The sequence below is a fragment of the Hyla sarda genome, chromosome 9 (genome assembly GCF_029499605.1).
Source record: "Hyla sarda isolate aHylSar1 chromosome 9, aHylSar1.hap1, whole genome shotgun sequence".
NCBI classification, from domain to species: domain Eukaryota; kingdom Metazoa; phylum Chordata; class Amphibia; order Anura; family Hylidae; genus Hyla; species Hyla sarda.
In genome coordinates, this window is record NC_079197.1 from 102,391,720 (window position 1) to 102,408,493 (window position 16,774).

The window sequence follows — 16,774 nt, forward strand, 5'->3', positions numbered from 1 at the left end:
TAGATGTTAATGAATTTACAGTACACCTTAAATATTTACACAGTTGAAAGGGAGGGATGACATGGGACTTGGGGTTGATTCCCTTCATTATGCCTTAAAGAGGTACTCCGCTCCTAGACATCTTATCCCCTATCCAAAGGATAATGGATAAGATGTCTGATCATGGGGGGTCCTGCCACTGGGAGCCCCCGCGATCTCTCCTGCGATCGAGCAGACCAGAGCAGAAGATGACCGATAACACTGATCAGTGCTATGTCCTATGCATAGCACTGAATAGTATTAGCAATCGAATGATTGCTATAAATAGTCCCCTATGGGGACTATTAAAGTGGAAAAATAAAAGTAAAAAAAGTAAAAAATCAAAGTAAAAAACTATGTGAAAAACCCCCTCCCCCAATAAAAACGTAAATTGTCCCATTTTCCCTATTTCACCCCCAAAAAGTGTAAACATTTTTTTATATACATATTTGGTATCGCCGCATGTGTAAATATCCAAACTAATAAAATAAAATGTTAATGACATCATATGGTGAACGGCGTGAACGTAAAAAAAATAGTCTAAAATAGCTTTTTTATAAAATTTTATTCCCAAAAAAATTTATTAAAAAAGTATTAAAAGTTTTATATAAGCTAATATGGTATCAATAAAAAGTACAGATCACGGCGCAAAAAATGAGCCCTCATAACGCTGCTTATACGGAAAAATGAAAAAGTTATAGGTCTTCAAAATAGGGGGATTTTAAAAGTACTAAATTGGTTAAACAGTTTGCGATTTTTTTTTAAGCGCAACAGTAATAGAAAAGTATATTATCATGGGTATCATTTTAATCGCACTGACCCAAAGAATAAAGAACACATGTCATTTTTACTGTAAATTTTATGGCGTGAAAACGAAACCTACCAAAATTAGCAAAATAGTATTTTTTTGGTTGCGGTTGCGCCATACATTTTATGGTAAAATGAGTGATGGCATTACAATGGACAACTGGTCGTGCAAAAAACAAGCCCTCATACTAGTCTGTGGATGAAAATATAAAAGAGTTATGATTTTTTGAAGGAGGAGTCCTTAAGGGGTTAAGGTGCCCTCTTTGTTGCATTGATTTTTTGAGTTCTTTTGGCATTTCCTCACAATGCTTAGAATGAAAATCGTATGAAAATCGTATGACTCAACTTTGACCTCATCATTCCTGGTCTGGAGAAGCGCTTCGGCGTGCAACGGCTGTCACCTAGAGGATACCCCTGCGTCTCACTGCCGCACTCCCCTGTCTGTATCCCCCCGATATGTACCTGAGACCTGATGGTTGTTAACGGAACACTGAAATAAAAGCTGCTTTCAAGAGAGGACGCTGGTGAGTGCTCTGCTTTCTCTTCTGTGGATATATGAGATTCTATTTCTTTAAGCATGGTAGCACCAACGAAGTACCTCCAGCAGTTGCGAGGGGGTTTTCCAGTTGTCTATGGGTTTTCCATTTTCAGGATACTAGTTAGTGGTGCCGAGCTACTCTCTATCAGACTGAGAAAACTAAACGTCTTTACATAAGTTTCTTTACGTTAATATAAACTTTCCGCAAGTATTTTTGGTGCAGTGTATCAGTGTCCAACATACCACAGGCTCACACACCTTTAAGATCAGGTTTAGGACTCCAACATGCACACCAGAGATGGAGTATAGGAGGGACCTTATCTCCAGAATCTTCAGTCCTTCCCAAAACCCAGACCCAAACTCTAGCCTTATGTCACTGAAGCAAGAAGCCTCTGTGATACTTACCTCCCAGCCACTATTTTCCCAGCTGCTTGCTTACACTGGGTAAACCAAGTTAAGAATTGGATTCTTAACCTAATAATTCATAACTTCATAAATCAAAACTTCATTAAACCTGAAGATATATTCTGTGTAGATAATGAATGTTGTGAATTGCTGTGATTTACATTACACTTGCACCCTGTCATAAACAAGTTGTCTTGGAGGCATTACTGCTGAGTAGCAAGGAACTTAGTAAAACTGTGCACTCAGCATCCTCCGGCTTGTCACGGGTGAGTGGCCTGCCATTTTCTCTTAGTTGTCTCTGGAGCCGCCTTCCTAGAGGTTGATATTTTATGTCGTGTGTCTGCTCACTTTGCTAGGAACAGTTTGTAATGGTGTAGATTTGGAAACAGAGTTCACTTGTCAGCACGGACGTCTTCTCCTTGGAAACTGCAAGCTTAAATGACAAAGGTCTGCGGAGACATCCTGCGTCATATTATTTCATAGCCATTTAAAGGAGAGAACATCATTTGGCAGCATTCTGCCTGTGTCTGTACAAGCTGAATGAGCGCTGCTTAACCCCTCTTCTATTCATAGTGCGAAAGGCTTGTTTCTCTTAGCAATCACTTCTCAAGTGAAGGGATCTATACAAATGAAGCAGCCAAGACAATGCGTCAGAAACACTCAGAATTCCTGGCAGCTTTATCATTTAAAGGCAAATTCTCTTTATTTGTGATTTGATGTACACCACAATACTGATAATACCCTGTACCTACAGTATTCTAAATACTGGGACTGAAGACTAGTACACCCCAATTTTTAGTGCCAAGATGCACGCATGCACATCTGTGTGTTTTTAAAGGGTGTGTGCACATTTAAATGGCCTATAAAACAACTTATCTCCATGTGATACCTTATGTGCCTCCTAAATCCACTCATTTACAAAAAATTACTCCTTACCCCAGAAAAAAAAAAAAAAAAACATTGTAAAATCTTTGCTACTCGGTGTCTCCCTTTCTTGCAATCTGCTGTTAACTGCCTGTTGTTAGGGGAAATCTGCCTCTAGTAACAGACAAAGAGTTTCCAGAGGAGAAGCACTTTTTAAACTTCAGGTCTGTGTCCCTGTCTCTTACTGCTATTTGCTGTGATTTGCCTGTCTCTGTGGAGCTAATCTCCCACAATGCATATTGATATCTAAGTTTAAACATTGTATACAGTATACATGTAAAAAGATCTAGTATAAATTATAACTGGTTGTTATGTAAAATAAATATCTAGTATAACTTTAACTTGTTGATTAAAAGTCATTCTGAGGGGGTCTTAGGAGTCCAATGGTAAGGCTAAGGCTGGGTTCACATATGTCCGGCATCCGGCATAGGTGAACTCAGCCTAAATCTCGACGCAACTCATGCCACAACTGATGACAACTTGTCATCAGTTGTATGGCATCCAGCATCCATTGTTTCTGGGCAACCGACAGGGGAACACAGCAAGCTGCCTTCCTCTGTCCGGGACCCCCCGGCTTGTCCAACCATCCGGCATAAAAATTGAGACATTGGATGATTGTGAACTGTCCCATTCAAATAAATGGGATCAGTTCTAGCATTAGTTTCCCTTTGGTGCACGCCAGAGGAAAACTGTGCTGGACCCTGCACATATGTGAACCCAGCCTTACAGGGTTAGCTGTCAGTCACTTTTTAGGATTGCCCTCTGGACTCTATACATTATACTATTAATATTATAGCCTCCCCAGCTCAGTGTTCAGTCCATCTAATTGCTGGATTTGGGCTCCAGAATTATAATGAAGCCCTTTTCCTACAATCAGACAGACTGCTACCATGTGCTTCATCCAGCTACATCTAGAGATTGAAGGGGGAGTCTCAGCACTGAGACCCCAACTTATCTAAACTTTTGACATGTGAGTAATATGCTGAATTATTTTCTTTAAATGACAGTAAAGCTTTAAGATCATTTAGGGCTGGCAGGAAGACACACCATTTAATTTTTTCCCTATAAACTCATCACTCCCAGCTATCTGTATAAATAGGACACTCATCGTGACTTGCTATTAATATTTTGCTGCTTATTTCTCGACTGCACGCAGGGCCGGATTATCATTGGAGCTCAAGGGAGGTGTTGGGGGGTGAGTTAACTCCTTAAGGACCAAGCCCATTTTGACCTTAAGGACGAGGCCAAATTGATATTAGCATTTTCGTTTTTTCCTCCTCATCTCCTAAAAATCGTAACTTTTATATTTTCATCCACAGACCAGTATGAGGGCTTGTTTTTTGCACAACCAGTTGTTCTGCATAATGACATCACTCATTTTACCATAAAGTGTATGGCGCAACAAAAAAATACTATTTGTGTGGGGAAATTAAAAAGGAAAATTTTATTTAGGAAGGTTTCATTTTCACGCCGTACAATTTACAGTAAAAATGACATGTGTTCTTTACTCTGTGGGTTAATCCAATTAAAATGATACACATGATTACATACTTTTCTATTATTGTTGTGCTTTAAAAAAATTGCAAACTTTTTAACCAAATTAGTATGTTTAAAATCCTTCTATTTTGACGACCTATAACTTATTCATTTTTCGTATAAGCGGCAGTATGAGGGCAAATTTTTTGCGCCATGATCTGTACTTTTTATTGATACCACATTTGTGTAGATAAAACTTGTATTAATTTTTTTATAAACATTTTTTTGAATAAAATGTGACAAAAAAGCAGCAATTTTGCACTTTTTTTTTTTTTTTTTTTTTTTAACGTTCACGACGTTCACCGTACTGGATCAATAACATTATATTTTAATAGTTCAGACATTCACGCTTGTGGCGATACCAAATATGTGTATTCATTTTTATTTTTTTACACTTTTTGGGGTAAAATGGGAAAAAAAGGACATTTTACATTTTTATTGGGGGAGGGTTTTTTTAAACTTTTTTATTAAACTTTTTTTTTTTACTTTCACACGTTAATAGTCCCCATAGGGGACTATTTATAGCAATCCTTTGATTGCTAATACTGTTCAGTGCTATACATAGGCATAGCACTGATCAGTGTTATCAGTCATCTTCTGCTCCGGTCTGCTTGATCTAAGACCAGAGCAGAAGACCTGTGGAAGGCAGCAGAGGCAGGTGGGGGGACCTCCGTGTGCCGTTCTGGATGATTGGATCGCCGCAGCGCTGCGGGCGACCCGATCATCCATATTTCTGACTGCACTGCCACAGATGCCGTGATCTTTATTGATCACGGCATCTGAGGGGTTAATGGCAGACATCCGCGTGATCGCGGATGTTGGCCATTACTGGTGGGTCCCTGGCTACGACCCATCATACTGAAGTGTTCGGTCTTCCAGACAGCCTTAATCTGGCCCTGACTGCACGTGATGGTTAGCACTGGTTCCGTGTGCTTCTTTGCCATGCAACATGTCACATTTTGAATCGGGGAAGCGGAACAGGGAATTTTTTTTTCACTGTTTTCAATACATCTATAATACATGATTACAGCTAACCTCCTGTGGAAGATGAGCCTTTGAAAATAAGTTCCATGCAGCAGCAATAGATAATGGCTGAGATGTCATTTCTATTAACATTGTAGCCGTTTGTCAGCCAAATGAGGAGGCTATGAGCAGTTTAGATACAATGAATCAGCAACTGTCTATAAAAGCTTTGATAAACTACCTGCCTTCTGTAATGTTTGCAGGGATGATGCTACGCCACTATGAGACTCGAGATATACAGTGGTGCCATAGTGGGGAGGGAATATGTATTGACCTTCACTGCGGAATAAATTAGGCTAAAATATCATATTTTATTGCAACTAATATTTTCAGCAAGTTATCCTCATTAGGTCCATTCAGTGAACAGGTTTCCTGCTTTTTCTTCTTTCTTTTTTTGCTTGCTGCATTATGTTAAAAGTTTATTGTACCAACTATGAAGTTTCCTTGATGGACATGGAGGGTTATTGTATATTCCTAGGAGGGCACGCCAAATGTTGGCAGATTTTGAGTACACAGTCACACAGACACTATATTATGAACTAAACTAACTTTAAAGCCCCTGTAGCATAGTCAAATAAAAAAAATGCCTGGAATACCCCTTTAACTATCATATTCAGCAACATTATAGTTTTTCAAGAGATGGATTTTTTGGGACTACTGGGTTGTGACCATTGACCATGGTTGTGGCACTTTGCAACCCTTATTTGCGTTGCTTAGCCAAGACACTGTTATGACTCATGTATATCTTTTCATGTGACGACACTGAAGAAATTACACTCTGCTACAATGAAAAGCCTGTATAACAGTGTTTAATGTTGTGTCTAGAGATGAGCGAACTTACAGTAAATTCGATTCGTCCCGAACTTCTCGGCTCGGCAGTTGATGACTTTTCCTGCGTAAATTAGTTCAGCCTTCAGGTGTTCCGGTGGGCTGGAAAAGGTGGATACATTCCTAGGAAAGAGTCTCCTAATACTGTATCCACCTTTTCCAGCCCACCGGAGCACCGGAAAGCTGAACTAATTTATGCAGGAAAAGTCATCAACTGCCGAGCCAAGAAGTTTGTGACGAATCCAATTTACTGTAAGTTCGCTCATCTCTAGTTGTGTCCCCTCAATATAACTCAACACACATTCTTTATTTTCTTAATCCTGGCAACAAAAGTGAGTACACCCCTAAGTGAAAATGTCCCAATTGGGTCCAATTAGCCACTTTTTCCTCCTCGGTATCATGAGATGTGTTAGTGTTACAAGGTCTCAGGTGTGAATGGGGAGGTGTTTTAAATTGGTTGTTATCGCTCTTACATTCTCTAATACTGATCACTGGTAGCTCAACATGGCACCTCATGGCAAAGAACTCTCTGAGGATCTAAAAATGAGTTACTCTACATAAAGATGGCCTATGCTTTAAGATTACCTAGTCTTCATTCGGAGACTGAGCTGCAGCTCAGTATTTCAACATGATAATGGCCCAAACACACTTCCAAGATGACCACTGTCTTGCTAAAGAAGCTGAGACTAAAGGTGATGGACTAGCCAAACATGTATCCAGACCTAAACCCTATTCAGCATCTGTGGGGCATCCTCAAACGGAAGGTGGGAGAGCCCAAGGTCTCTAACATCCACCAGCTCTGTGATGTTGTCTTGGTGGAGTGGAAGAGGACTCCAGTGGCAACTTGTGAAGCTCTGGTGAACTCAAGAGGCTTAAGGCAGTGCTGGAAAGTAATGGTGACCACACAAAATAGACACTTTGGGCCCAATTTCAACATTTCCACTTAAGGGTGTCCTTACTTTTGTTGCAAAAATGTATACATTAATGGCTAAGGGGGCACAACAATAAACTTAGTTGTACAGGCTGTGCACTCAATACTTAATATATTTATAAAATATTTATATTAAATGTGAGGGGTGTGCTCCTTTATCTGAGATACATATGTGTATTTTGAACTTTATAGATCTTTTTATGCATGTTATATAACTGAGAACTGGCATTATTATGTTTTGACCTCTTTACACCAGAATGTTTTCATCCACTGACAACAAGTAGAGAGCTTGAACATGGTGAGACTCTGAAACACATTGGGGGGGGGGGGGGGGGGGGCATTTATCATTAGGATTAAAGCCTTTTTTGGTATACAATTGTTGCATTTTTGTGCAATGGCCTCCTTGTACATGATTTGTGTGACTTGAAGCTGAAGTGATTTTTTTTAAATCTGGCTTGTTTAACACTTTTACCTTTTTACTTTTCAGTGGTTGCTAATTTATGAAATACAATAATAAAAAATATACAACAGCCCATTCATGGCTTTCCATTTTGGGTGTGTGTAGAAAAGTTGCAATTTTTTTTTTTAGGCAATGGGTTAATTTTTTTTTGTGCAATATTAATGTTTAAAAATTATGTTCTACAGTGAAATTTAAGGAAATAATTCAACTACATCAACAATGATAACCCCCCCATTAAGTATATTAGAAAGATGCAGAACTGTTTATAGCTATGTTGTCAAGCTTGAATTTTTAAAAGCCCTATAAAATATTCACAAACTATAATACCCCCGATAGAAGTTATTTCCAATAGAACTGTGCACTGTTGAAGCTGAGAGGGCATGTGTCCTTGTTTATTGTGTGATCTTTTCTAATTCTCCATTAATTCCTTTCCAAAACCTATAGTGTATGTCAATGTAAAGCATTCCAATATCCCTGATGTAGATGAGTAATGATTTATAGCAGTGGTTTCCTAAGGCACCATAACCAGCTCACTTCCAGTTGTTTCCAGCATAAATCAAGAGCGGCCAGGGAATGGCAGACTATAGTGTAAGAATGATTGCTAGCTAATATATATGACAGAAACATACTTTAAGACACAAATTGGGAGGACAGGCTTGATCTTACGTGGAGAAGGCGTTGTTTTGTTTTTCACAGCGTATTCCTTTGCAGTTGTTGGGTTCCTCAGAGGCACTGGTCTCATAATAAAAGTAGAGTTGGTTCAGTCCATTGGCAAAGGCCAAAAGCACCAAGCAGTAAATAAAGAGGAATTTGAGAATGTCCAGCAGCATCCGTCCCAACGAAATCTGTAGGGGGCCAAGATGGGAGTTTGCTGTGAACAGTGAGATGAGGCGCAGGGAGCTCAGGATATTGGATATTGCAAAGAGTGCTTCGGCAATTAACGTTGGGTGCCACATATCCCATTCCTCTCTTGGCCGTGAGCCGTTGTACTGAGGGAAAAAATACAGGAACAAGCTGTAAATTATCCAGGCTGAGTCACACAGAAACTGTCCTACGGCTTGTGCCAAATGGGGAATTTAATCAATGGTAGCATTGCCCTTCTGCCTCGGGAAATGTCATGTTTTACTTGCACCGAAGGGCTTGAATTTGACTTATCTCAGCATGCCCACTTTACAAGGTCAAAACGACTAGTAGATTAAAATCCCAACTCATTTTAGTTCATTACATTTTCAATACAGCAATAGAATCTAGCAAGGTAACTGAATGAGATACGGTAGGTTTGACATGTTGATCATTATCACTCTCTGCTAATAAAATATCAGCCTCATTCACATGAGAATTTATAATAGCACTTACAGCTGCATTAGTTTCATATGAGGAAAATCCTGAATATTCAGATGCATAATGTTACGTTTGTATTTCATATTTGCACCGTGCCCAGAGGAGGGTAAGGGCACTTAAAATCTGTGCAATGTGGGAATATAGTGGTCATTTTGGCAAAAACTAATTGTAATCTCTGTCTGTGTTTGTGTATGTAAGTCATTAATACAATAACCCCTGACGTAAATGATCCTATTCCCATGCAAGTATATTTTGCAAACAAAACATTGTTTTGCAGAGGAGGTTGGGCTCCTGAATAACATAATATGAAATTCTGAGGAAGTCCCAAATATAGGGATTCGCTGAAGATAAAGTGACACTCCACTGCTTGTAGGTAGGTAAGGTCAAGTAACCCTACCACACAGTAAAGTGCTAAGTGCTGAGTGCTAAGATTGCAATCAAACCAAGTGGTAAAAAGTGTAACAGGAGCAACCACCAGTAGGAGATAAGGGAAAACTGATGAAAAATGACATCTACAAGTCATATAATGTTCTTCATGTACACACAGGACAGAGTATTCTGAAAAGTCACATTTTTAAGCAACAGTTAGGCTAGGTTTCCACTTGTTTCGTTTTTTTGGGTAAAAACGCCAATAAAACAGCCATTCTGCTGCACAGCGTTTTGTTTTTGTGTGAAAAAACGTTGTGGCCAGATGTTAGGCTCCTTTCACACTATATTATTGTTCCATTTAGGAAGTTCCGTCAGAAGTTCCGTCACTATATCGGGAAAAACCGGCCGTTACAAAAACCCCTGATGGCCGTGACTAAATCGCATTGCAGCCTATGGGGTTTTGTAACTGCCCGTTTGCACCCGTATATGCCCATAATTCATTACGGACGTTATATAGTGACGGGACATCGTGGAGGAAAAATTACTGCATGCAGGAGTAGTAGTACCTGTACTAATAGACAGATCGCCCCAGGTGTCACTTCTGACACCTGTTGTGATCCCCCTATATAATGGGCACTACCACTCTTCTCTGTTCTCCTGCACTGTACTCTGTGATGTGAAGTTCTTTACATCACAGATTCATATTTTTCGCAGATAGCTGTGATTGGCCAGATGGTTCCAGCCAATAACAACTGTCTGCAGGAAATACTGTATGAATAATTGGTATATAAACGGCAGTGCAGGGGACCAGAGAAGAGCGGCCTTGCCGCCCGCATTTATACATTATACAGGATGATCGCAGCGGGTGTCAAGAGTGACACCCGCTGTGATCTGTCCTTAACTGCAGGTACTACTGCTCCTAATATAGAGCACACTCTGCTCCATGCTGAGAGCTGTAGTACCTGCATTAATAGACAGATCGCAACAGGTGTCAGAAGTAACACCTGCTGTGATCATCCTTCATTGTTCTGAGATGTGGAGCGTCTTTCTCTTGCGCTTGCATCTCTGCATTATACTCCAGACGGCCAGTGATGTGAATAAAATTCACTTTGCTGATTCATATATGCCACCGAGAGTGGTGATTGGCTGCCACCATCCAGCCAATCACCACTCTGGGTGGAAAATATGAATCAGTGATGTGAATTCTATTTACATCACTGGCTGGCCGGAGTATAGAGCAGAGATGCGAGCGCAGGAGAAAGCCGCTCCGCATCTCTGCAATAGAAAGAACAATCGCATTGGGTGTCAGGAGTGAAACCCGGGGCGATCTGCCTATTAGTACAGGTACTACTACTCACATCATGGAACAGTCTGTTCCATGCTGGGAGTAGTAGTACTACCTAAAAATTTTTAAAAATAAAGAAAAAAGTGAAAAAGGTTAAAAACACACATACTTTATTAAACACATTATTAAATTACATTACAAATATATTATTTTTACATTTAAATGGCCCCTTTCTACATTTTTATTATTGTCAGATACATTTTTAGGTCCCTGCCTGCCCATATAAATTAGTCCCTGTTTAAAAATTACTAAAAATGTTGTAATTAAAAAATCTAAATTTTGTAAAAATGCTTTTTTTTCCCATCCCTATTGCACCTTTTTTTTTTTTGTATCCAGCAAATTTAGAAAAAAACGCCAAAGGGGCCAAAAATGCAATTTCCACTCAAAGGCAAAAATGGCAGTAAAAAAAACAAAACACCAGAAAAAAAAAATAATTTGTGGAAACCTAGCCTTACACTTTCATTTTTGTTATTTAAGATGCATTGGAGCAAAAAAAAATTTTTTTAAAAGGTGGACAGCACTACAAGCCAAGTCATTTATTAGGTGAGGAACCTTCATTTAGCATAGAGTACACTACAATTCTTACCTTTACATAAGCAACAATTTTAAGGGAGATGGTTGCAAGGTAGAGGGAATTCATTGCAAAATCCATGAGGTTCCACCAGTCATGAACATATTCAGTAAATCCCCCATCCCACATTTCTTTTATTTCGCCCCAAATAAAACCTGTGAATGAGAAGGTAAAACAGTCAGATCCAAGTATCACATAGAATTGGTAATCAAAGGACATTATTATATTAAAATAAAATTATGAGGATATAATACTTCTACTCATTTCCTCACCTGGGCGGCATTCATTTGAAAAGGGTTTGTACAGACAATGCCAATACTATATCTGTGTTAAAATCTTCTGATATGAATCAATGTCTAAGCTAACGTATACTTCATCTGTAGTTTTATATATATTCTATATACCATACATTAATGCTCTCATGGTTTAATGGAGTACCATAAGCAACATCTGCAGTGATTATACCCATTGACATTTCTTAGCACCTGCTTTGGTCCTCTTGTTCCGTGTCAGTCGCACTTTACATAAATATGCATGATATAAGCAAATCTGCATATAAGCAAAGCTTCTGCATATTTCATTCTAGCCTTAAGTGCTTAAAGGGGTAGTGCAATTTATTACCAAGAAACCATTTGACCTTATGTTTTATCATTTTAAATATAAAATGATCATGAATATTTTATTATATGCATGCCATTTCATATTTTTTACATTTGTTCGCAGTAAACAGTCAACATTTGCTTAGACAATTGTGGGGTTGAAAGGCTACATACTTACCATTTTTCGTTGAACTAAATATCCCTCAGCAGGAGATATGTTTTGAAGTAAATTTTTGTTAAGATCTTTACATTTGAATTTAAAATACCAAAGGTTTTTGTAGTATGACTTAAAAGAGAAATCATGTCAAACTCAACCTACTAGAACATTCCCTTGTTGCCTGTATTAATACATACAGGAAGCTACCGTACAAGTAATAAAGCTATTATTCTCTTACAATAAATGATCACTTCTCTTGTCACAGAGAATTAGACAAAAACATACAGAAAACCCATGCAAGCCATTGGGAGTTCCGTATCACACCATGATAGCCCAGAAGTCTACAGGAACTCTGGCTACTTATGAACATCATACGATCACTGCTGAATGCGAAACCTGGGTTATAATTTGCAACTTGAACTTTTAGCCCAAGAGATGTAAAGACAAAGAAAAATAACAAAAGCGTTAGAGAAATAATAAATTGCATAGAGACAAGGTATCAACTCCTTATTAAAGGTAAAATGAGTGGAACGACCACAGGAACAATGAAAGTGTAACAATGGTGTTATCAGAACTGGAATCCAACAGGAGAGGCAAAGACAATGGCCCAAATTTACTACTGATGTTGTTTTTTCCCATTTTTTTCCACCTGATTTATTAACCCCTTAAAGGGGTATTTCAGGATCTAACATTTTATCCCCTATCCATAGGTGCTGCAGCGAGATCGCAGAGGGTCCCAGCAGTGGGCCCCTGCAATCAGACATCGTATCCCCTATCCTTTGGATAGGGGATAAAATGTTAGATCCCAGAATACCCCTTTAAGGACACATCGATTTTTTATTTTTGCACTTTTGTTTTTTCTTCCTCACCTTTTTATAGCAATAACAGTTTTACCCATATGAGGGTTTGATTTTTGTGCCACTTATTGTACTTGTAATAACATCACTCATTTTACCACCAAATCTACAGCAAAACAAAAAACAATTATATGTGGGGCACAATTGGAAGAAAAAACTTGGCAACACAGTGCACTTTTTTGTAAAAATGACATATTGGGCCTCATTTACTAAGAGTGTCGGCTTTTTACTAGTGGGAAATGTTGTTTTAGACTTGCAGGATTCCTCTGTATTTACCATGGGGAAAAATTTTTTTTCCACCTTTTTTCCAGGTGGAAATTTCCAGCCATTCATCCACAGGATTTTCTGTGAATTCAATATAAAATAGGTCGAGTTGGGAAACCACGCCCCTTTTGCGACAGATCACACCCCCTTTCCGGCTTTCCAGAGTGCAATGCCCGGTTTGTTGGATTTTCCAGGCACACACTGGCGCAGACATGTTGCAGACACTGGGGTTTATTTACTAAGAGTGGAGTGGAGTTTTGTTTGTGAGTTTTGATTCCCAACAGGTATTTTCCCAAGGTATTTATTAAGGTTTCCCTATATTTTGCACTTTTCCCTACGTTTTGCTTTTTTACAACTCTTCTGATCTGTCAGGTTTTCCTTAGCTCAAATCCACCACATTTTCTTTGGAAACCTTAGTAAATATGTTGAGATTTTTCAAAACTGCCGGGACACGCCCGACAAAAAGGAGTTAGGATCACGTTAGTAAATAAACCCTACTCTGTGCCAAAATAACCCGACAAAAACTGGTCGGTTTTAGCTTAGTAAATGAGGGCCATAACAGCTCATCATTAATTACTTAATTACAATCATTATTTTAATTAATTATTAATTAAAAATTATTTTTTGAATAAGCAAACACAGTGTTTTTTCTTTAAAATTGGTGAAAAAAATACTGGTTAACCAGCAGTTTTTTTTCTACAGTTTTTAATAACTAATCTGTTGGGTTTTGTAAAAAAAATAAAAAATAAAAACCTGTGTGCATAATCACTTAATTTTGTGAGGTTTTGAGTTTTTTTTTTCTTTTACAGTGTTGGCAATGGCTAAACTTTTGTGGCAGAGAAAAATACGCCCCTATTGTGTTGACCCTAAACTGTCGCGATTGAAATTGAAAATCTGGGCCATAGTTATGTCCGGCACTGTGATAATGGAGGCTGCTGGGTAGTGCAGAAGGTAAGTATAGGTTTCTTTTAGCAGGTAGCCTGGGAATTTTTATAAAAATAAAATAAAATAAAAAGCATTTGCCAGACAACCCCTTTATAGTATAGTCAGAAGTAATGTAAATTTAGTAGAACTTTAATCTCTTTAGGACTGAATAGTAGGTAGCATTTTGCAGACTTAGTTGTATTTTTTATGAATACTTTTAGCGTATTGATTTATTTAGCTTTTATTAGTCATTACTGCGGTGGAATGGGAAAAAAGAGCAATCATTTTTGTTTTTAAATTTTGTGCCATTTAAGGTGCAGTATAAATAATGTGTAACTTCTATTTTATACCAAATAACTAGTTATTTTGACGTTTTACACATTTTTCACAACAATAGCACTTTTCATGCAAGAAAAATATATCACCTTACTCCAAGAACACACAATTTCTTCCAGTTGCATGTGGGATTGTTCTTTGTAGGATGAGTTATTTTTCCATTAAAACCATTTTAAGGTACATATAAAGTATTCACTTTTTTAAATAATTTGTTTCCTCTAAATAAAAACATTTATGTTTTTTTACAAAATAAAACCCCTTTTGTAAAAATATGTTTTTTTTACTGTATATATATAGATATATATACCATATATATATATATTTATATATATATTTTTTTTTTACTTTAAGTATTTTTTATAGTTCTATTTCACAATGCAATCTGCTGAACACTTGTATAATGCTTTGGTATATTCAGTGTTCCAAAGTATTATTGCCTGTCTGTGTGAAACTGACAGGCAATCTATTAGGCCGTGCCTCCGGCTGAGACCACATATTGAAGTATTCTAATGGTATATTAGGACTATTAGATGACTATTACTAGTGATCTGTAAAGGAGAAAACTGTAAAGGAGATCATGTGTTCCTGTCATCCTCTGTGCCTGTCCCTGAGATGATAAACCCCAACATCCTAATGGCAAAGTATTACTTCCATATTTACTTGTTATTCGTGGACTCCTCTGTAATAGCAGTAAAAGTAGAATCTTGCACGTTTTCTTCTCCCAACAATATTATACATTTGTATAACACAAGACATCCTATCCCACTTACTTGCCCCCTTTCTGCCCTAAAACTCCCCTATTAATGTGGTGCACAAAAAAAGATATTAGTCTGCCAATCTCACTCTGCCAATCTCAATCTAAATACCTTATTTTCAGTGCAATTAATCCAAAAAAGTGACAAAATTACATTAGCAGATTTGGCCCAGATTTATGAATCTGAGGACAAAAACTGTTTGGTTTTACCATAACAACCAATCACAGTTTAGCTTTCATTTTACCAGAGCAATTAGAGAGATGAAAACTGAGCTGTGAAAAAAACTACATGTATATACTATATTGTGGCATTGAGGCAAGATTGAGGGCAATGATTTCCCAGTCCTTTATCCTAGGTGAGCTGGCAGAGACGCTCATCAGGTGCCTTATCAACACAGAACAGCAGGAAGAGCAGATATTTAAGAGTCTAACAAATGTAGTCTGGTCACTCTCCCCAGAAGACAGCAAGGTGGCTGAGTGGTCGAGGCAGGGGTCCTTGTGACGAGCATACAGCTAGGCGCTATGAGTGACCCCCACCAGTGAAATGGACTGTGACAACTCGTGGTAACACAGATGAAGTGTTCGTTTTCCAATATGAGACAAACAAGGGGTCTGAGAACAAAAGACAAGAGGCTACAAATGCTGTGTGTGAACAGTGATAAAAAGGTTGCAGGACTCATGTTTTAATTGGCAGGGAAAAGCCCTCCAGTTGATAGTCAGGGCATGCTGTGTTGTGTAGTCAATGACTAGACAGCCTAGGATTTTGTTTGTTCCTGAGTTATATTTTTGTTTATCCTGCAACCTGTCTAATAAAGCTGGCGAGGAGCCAGACTTGCATAAAGAATTGTTGTTTGCCTGCTGAATCGAGTAGAAATGTGTCCTGTGGCTTTATCAAGGACAATACCAGAGCTAACTCCAGAGTCAAATCCCTACAATATATATATATATATATATATATATATATATATATATATATATTTGTGACCTTCTGTGGCATGTTTCTGTTTTATTTATAAGGTTAATAAAATAATAGTGTTGATCATTAGTGCTGGACTTCAATGATGTTGGATATATATTTCCTACAGAGGCTGGCCATGTAATCTATAGACAGGCTGGGAACACCAGGGAGAGCTACTCTATACTAATGTGTCTTGGCTCTGCCTAATATAGATGGCTTATTATTGCTTTTCTATGTATCTATAGGCCCTAATGGGTCATATGGAAAGGGTTTTATCCTCAAGAGACAAAATCTGCTCTTCCTTTTGGGTGTCCATCCATGGGTGAATACTGAATGTCAGCAATCTTAACTTCTGATGGTAAAACTGTCACTTTGTTATTGATTGAACGTGTTGACAAAGTGACACTTGGTTATCTATATCAGAAGAGCTGCTGTAATTTAAAAGTGACAAATAACAAGACTGCACATCCTGCTGACACAATAAAAAAGCTAAATCTAAGAACAGAAAACATAATGCCAAATTTTAGAGGTTAGATTCATATTCTAGTTATTTGTTATGTTATATCAGTGATATTAGTTTTGGGTATACCTTAATATGGGACAAAACCACGAATAAAATACAAAAGAACAAGTTAATAAAGATAGTAAAGTGCAACAGAACAAATCTGTAGTCAGTCTATTCAAGTTCTAGAGAACGGAAGGCAGCTATTTAACCCCTGAAGGACCAGGCATCCCGGCGCGCGCCGGGCGGGTTGCGAAACTGGATGTCTGCTGAAATCGTTCAGCAGGCGTCCGAGGCAAACGCCGAGGGGGGTCCCGGGAAATCACG

At 38.2% G+C, this 16,774-nt stretch overlaps 1 protein-coding gene across 2 annotated transcripts in view; it reads right to left on the reverse strand.

The window, feature by feature from the left end:
- Positions 1-16,774, reverse strand: part of TRPC5 (transient receptor potential cation channel subfamily C member 5) — a 420,196-nt gene that overhangs the window by 38,505 nt on the left and 364,917 nt on the right. For both annotated transcript variants that reach the window (XM_056541484.1, XM_056541485.1), the window contains 2 exons: positions 11,112-11,251; positions 8,137-8,459 (listed from right to left, as the gene is read on the reverse strand). In XM_056541484.1, the coding sequence (XP_056397459.1) occupies positions 8,137-8,459; positions 11,112-11,251 (463 nt within the window). The remainder of the gene's footprint in view (positions 1-8,136; positions 8,460-11,111; positions 11,252-16,774) is intronic.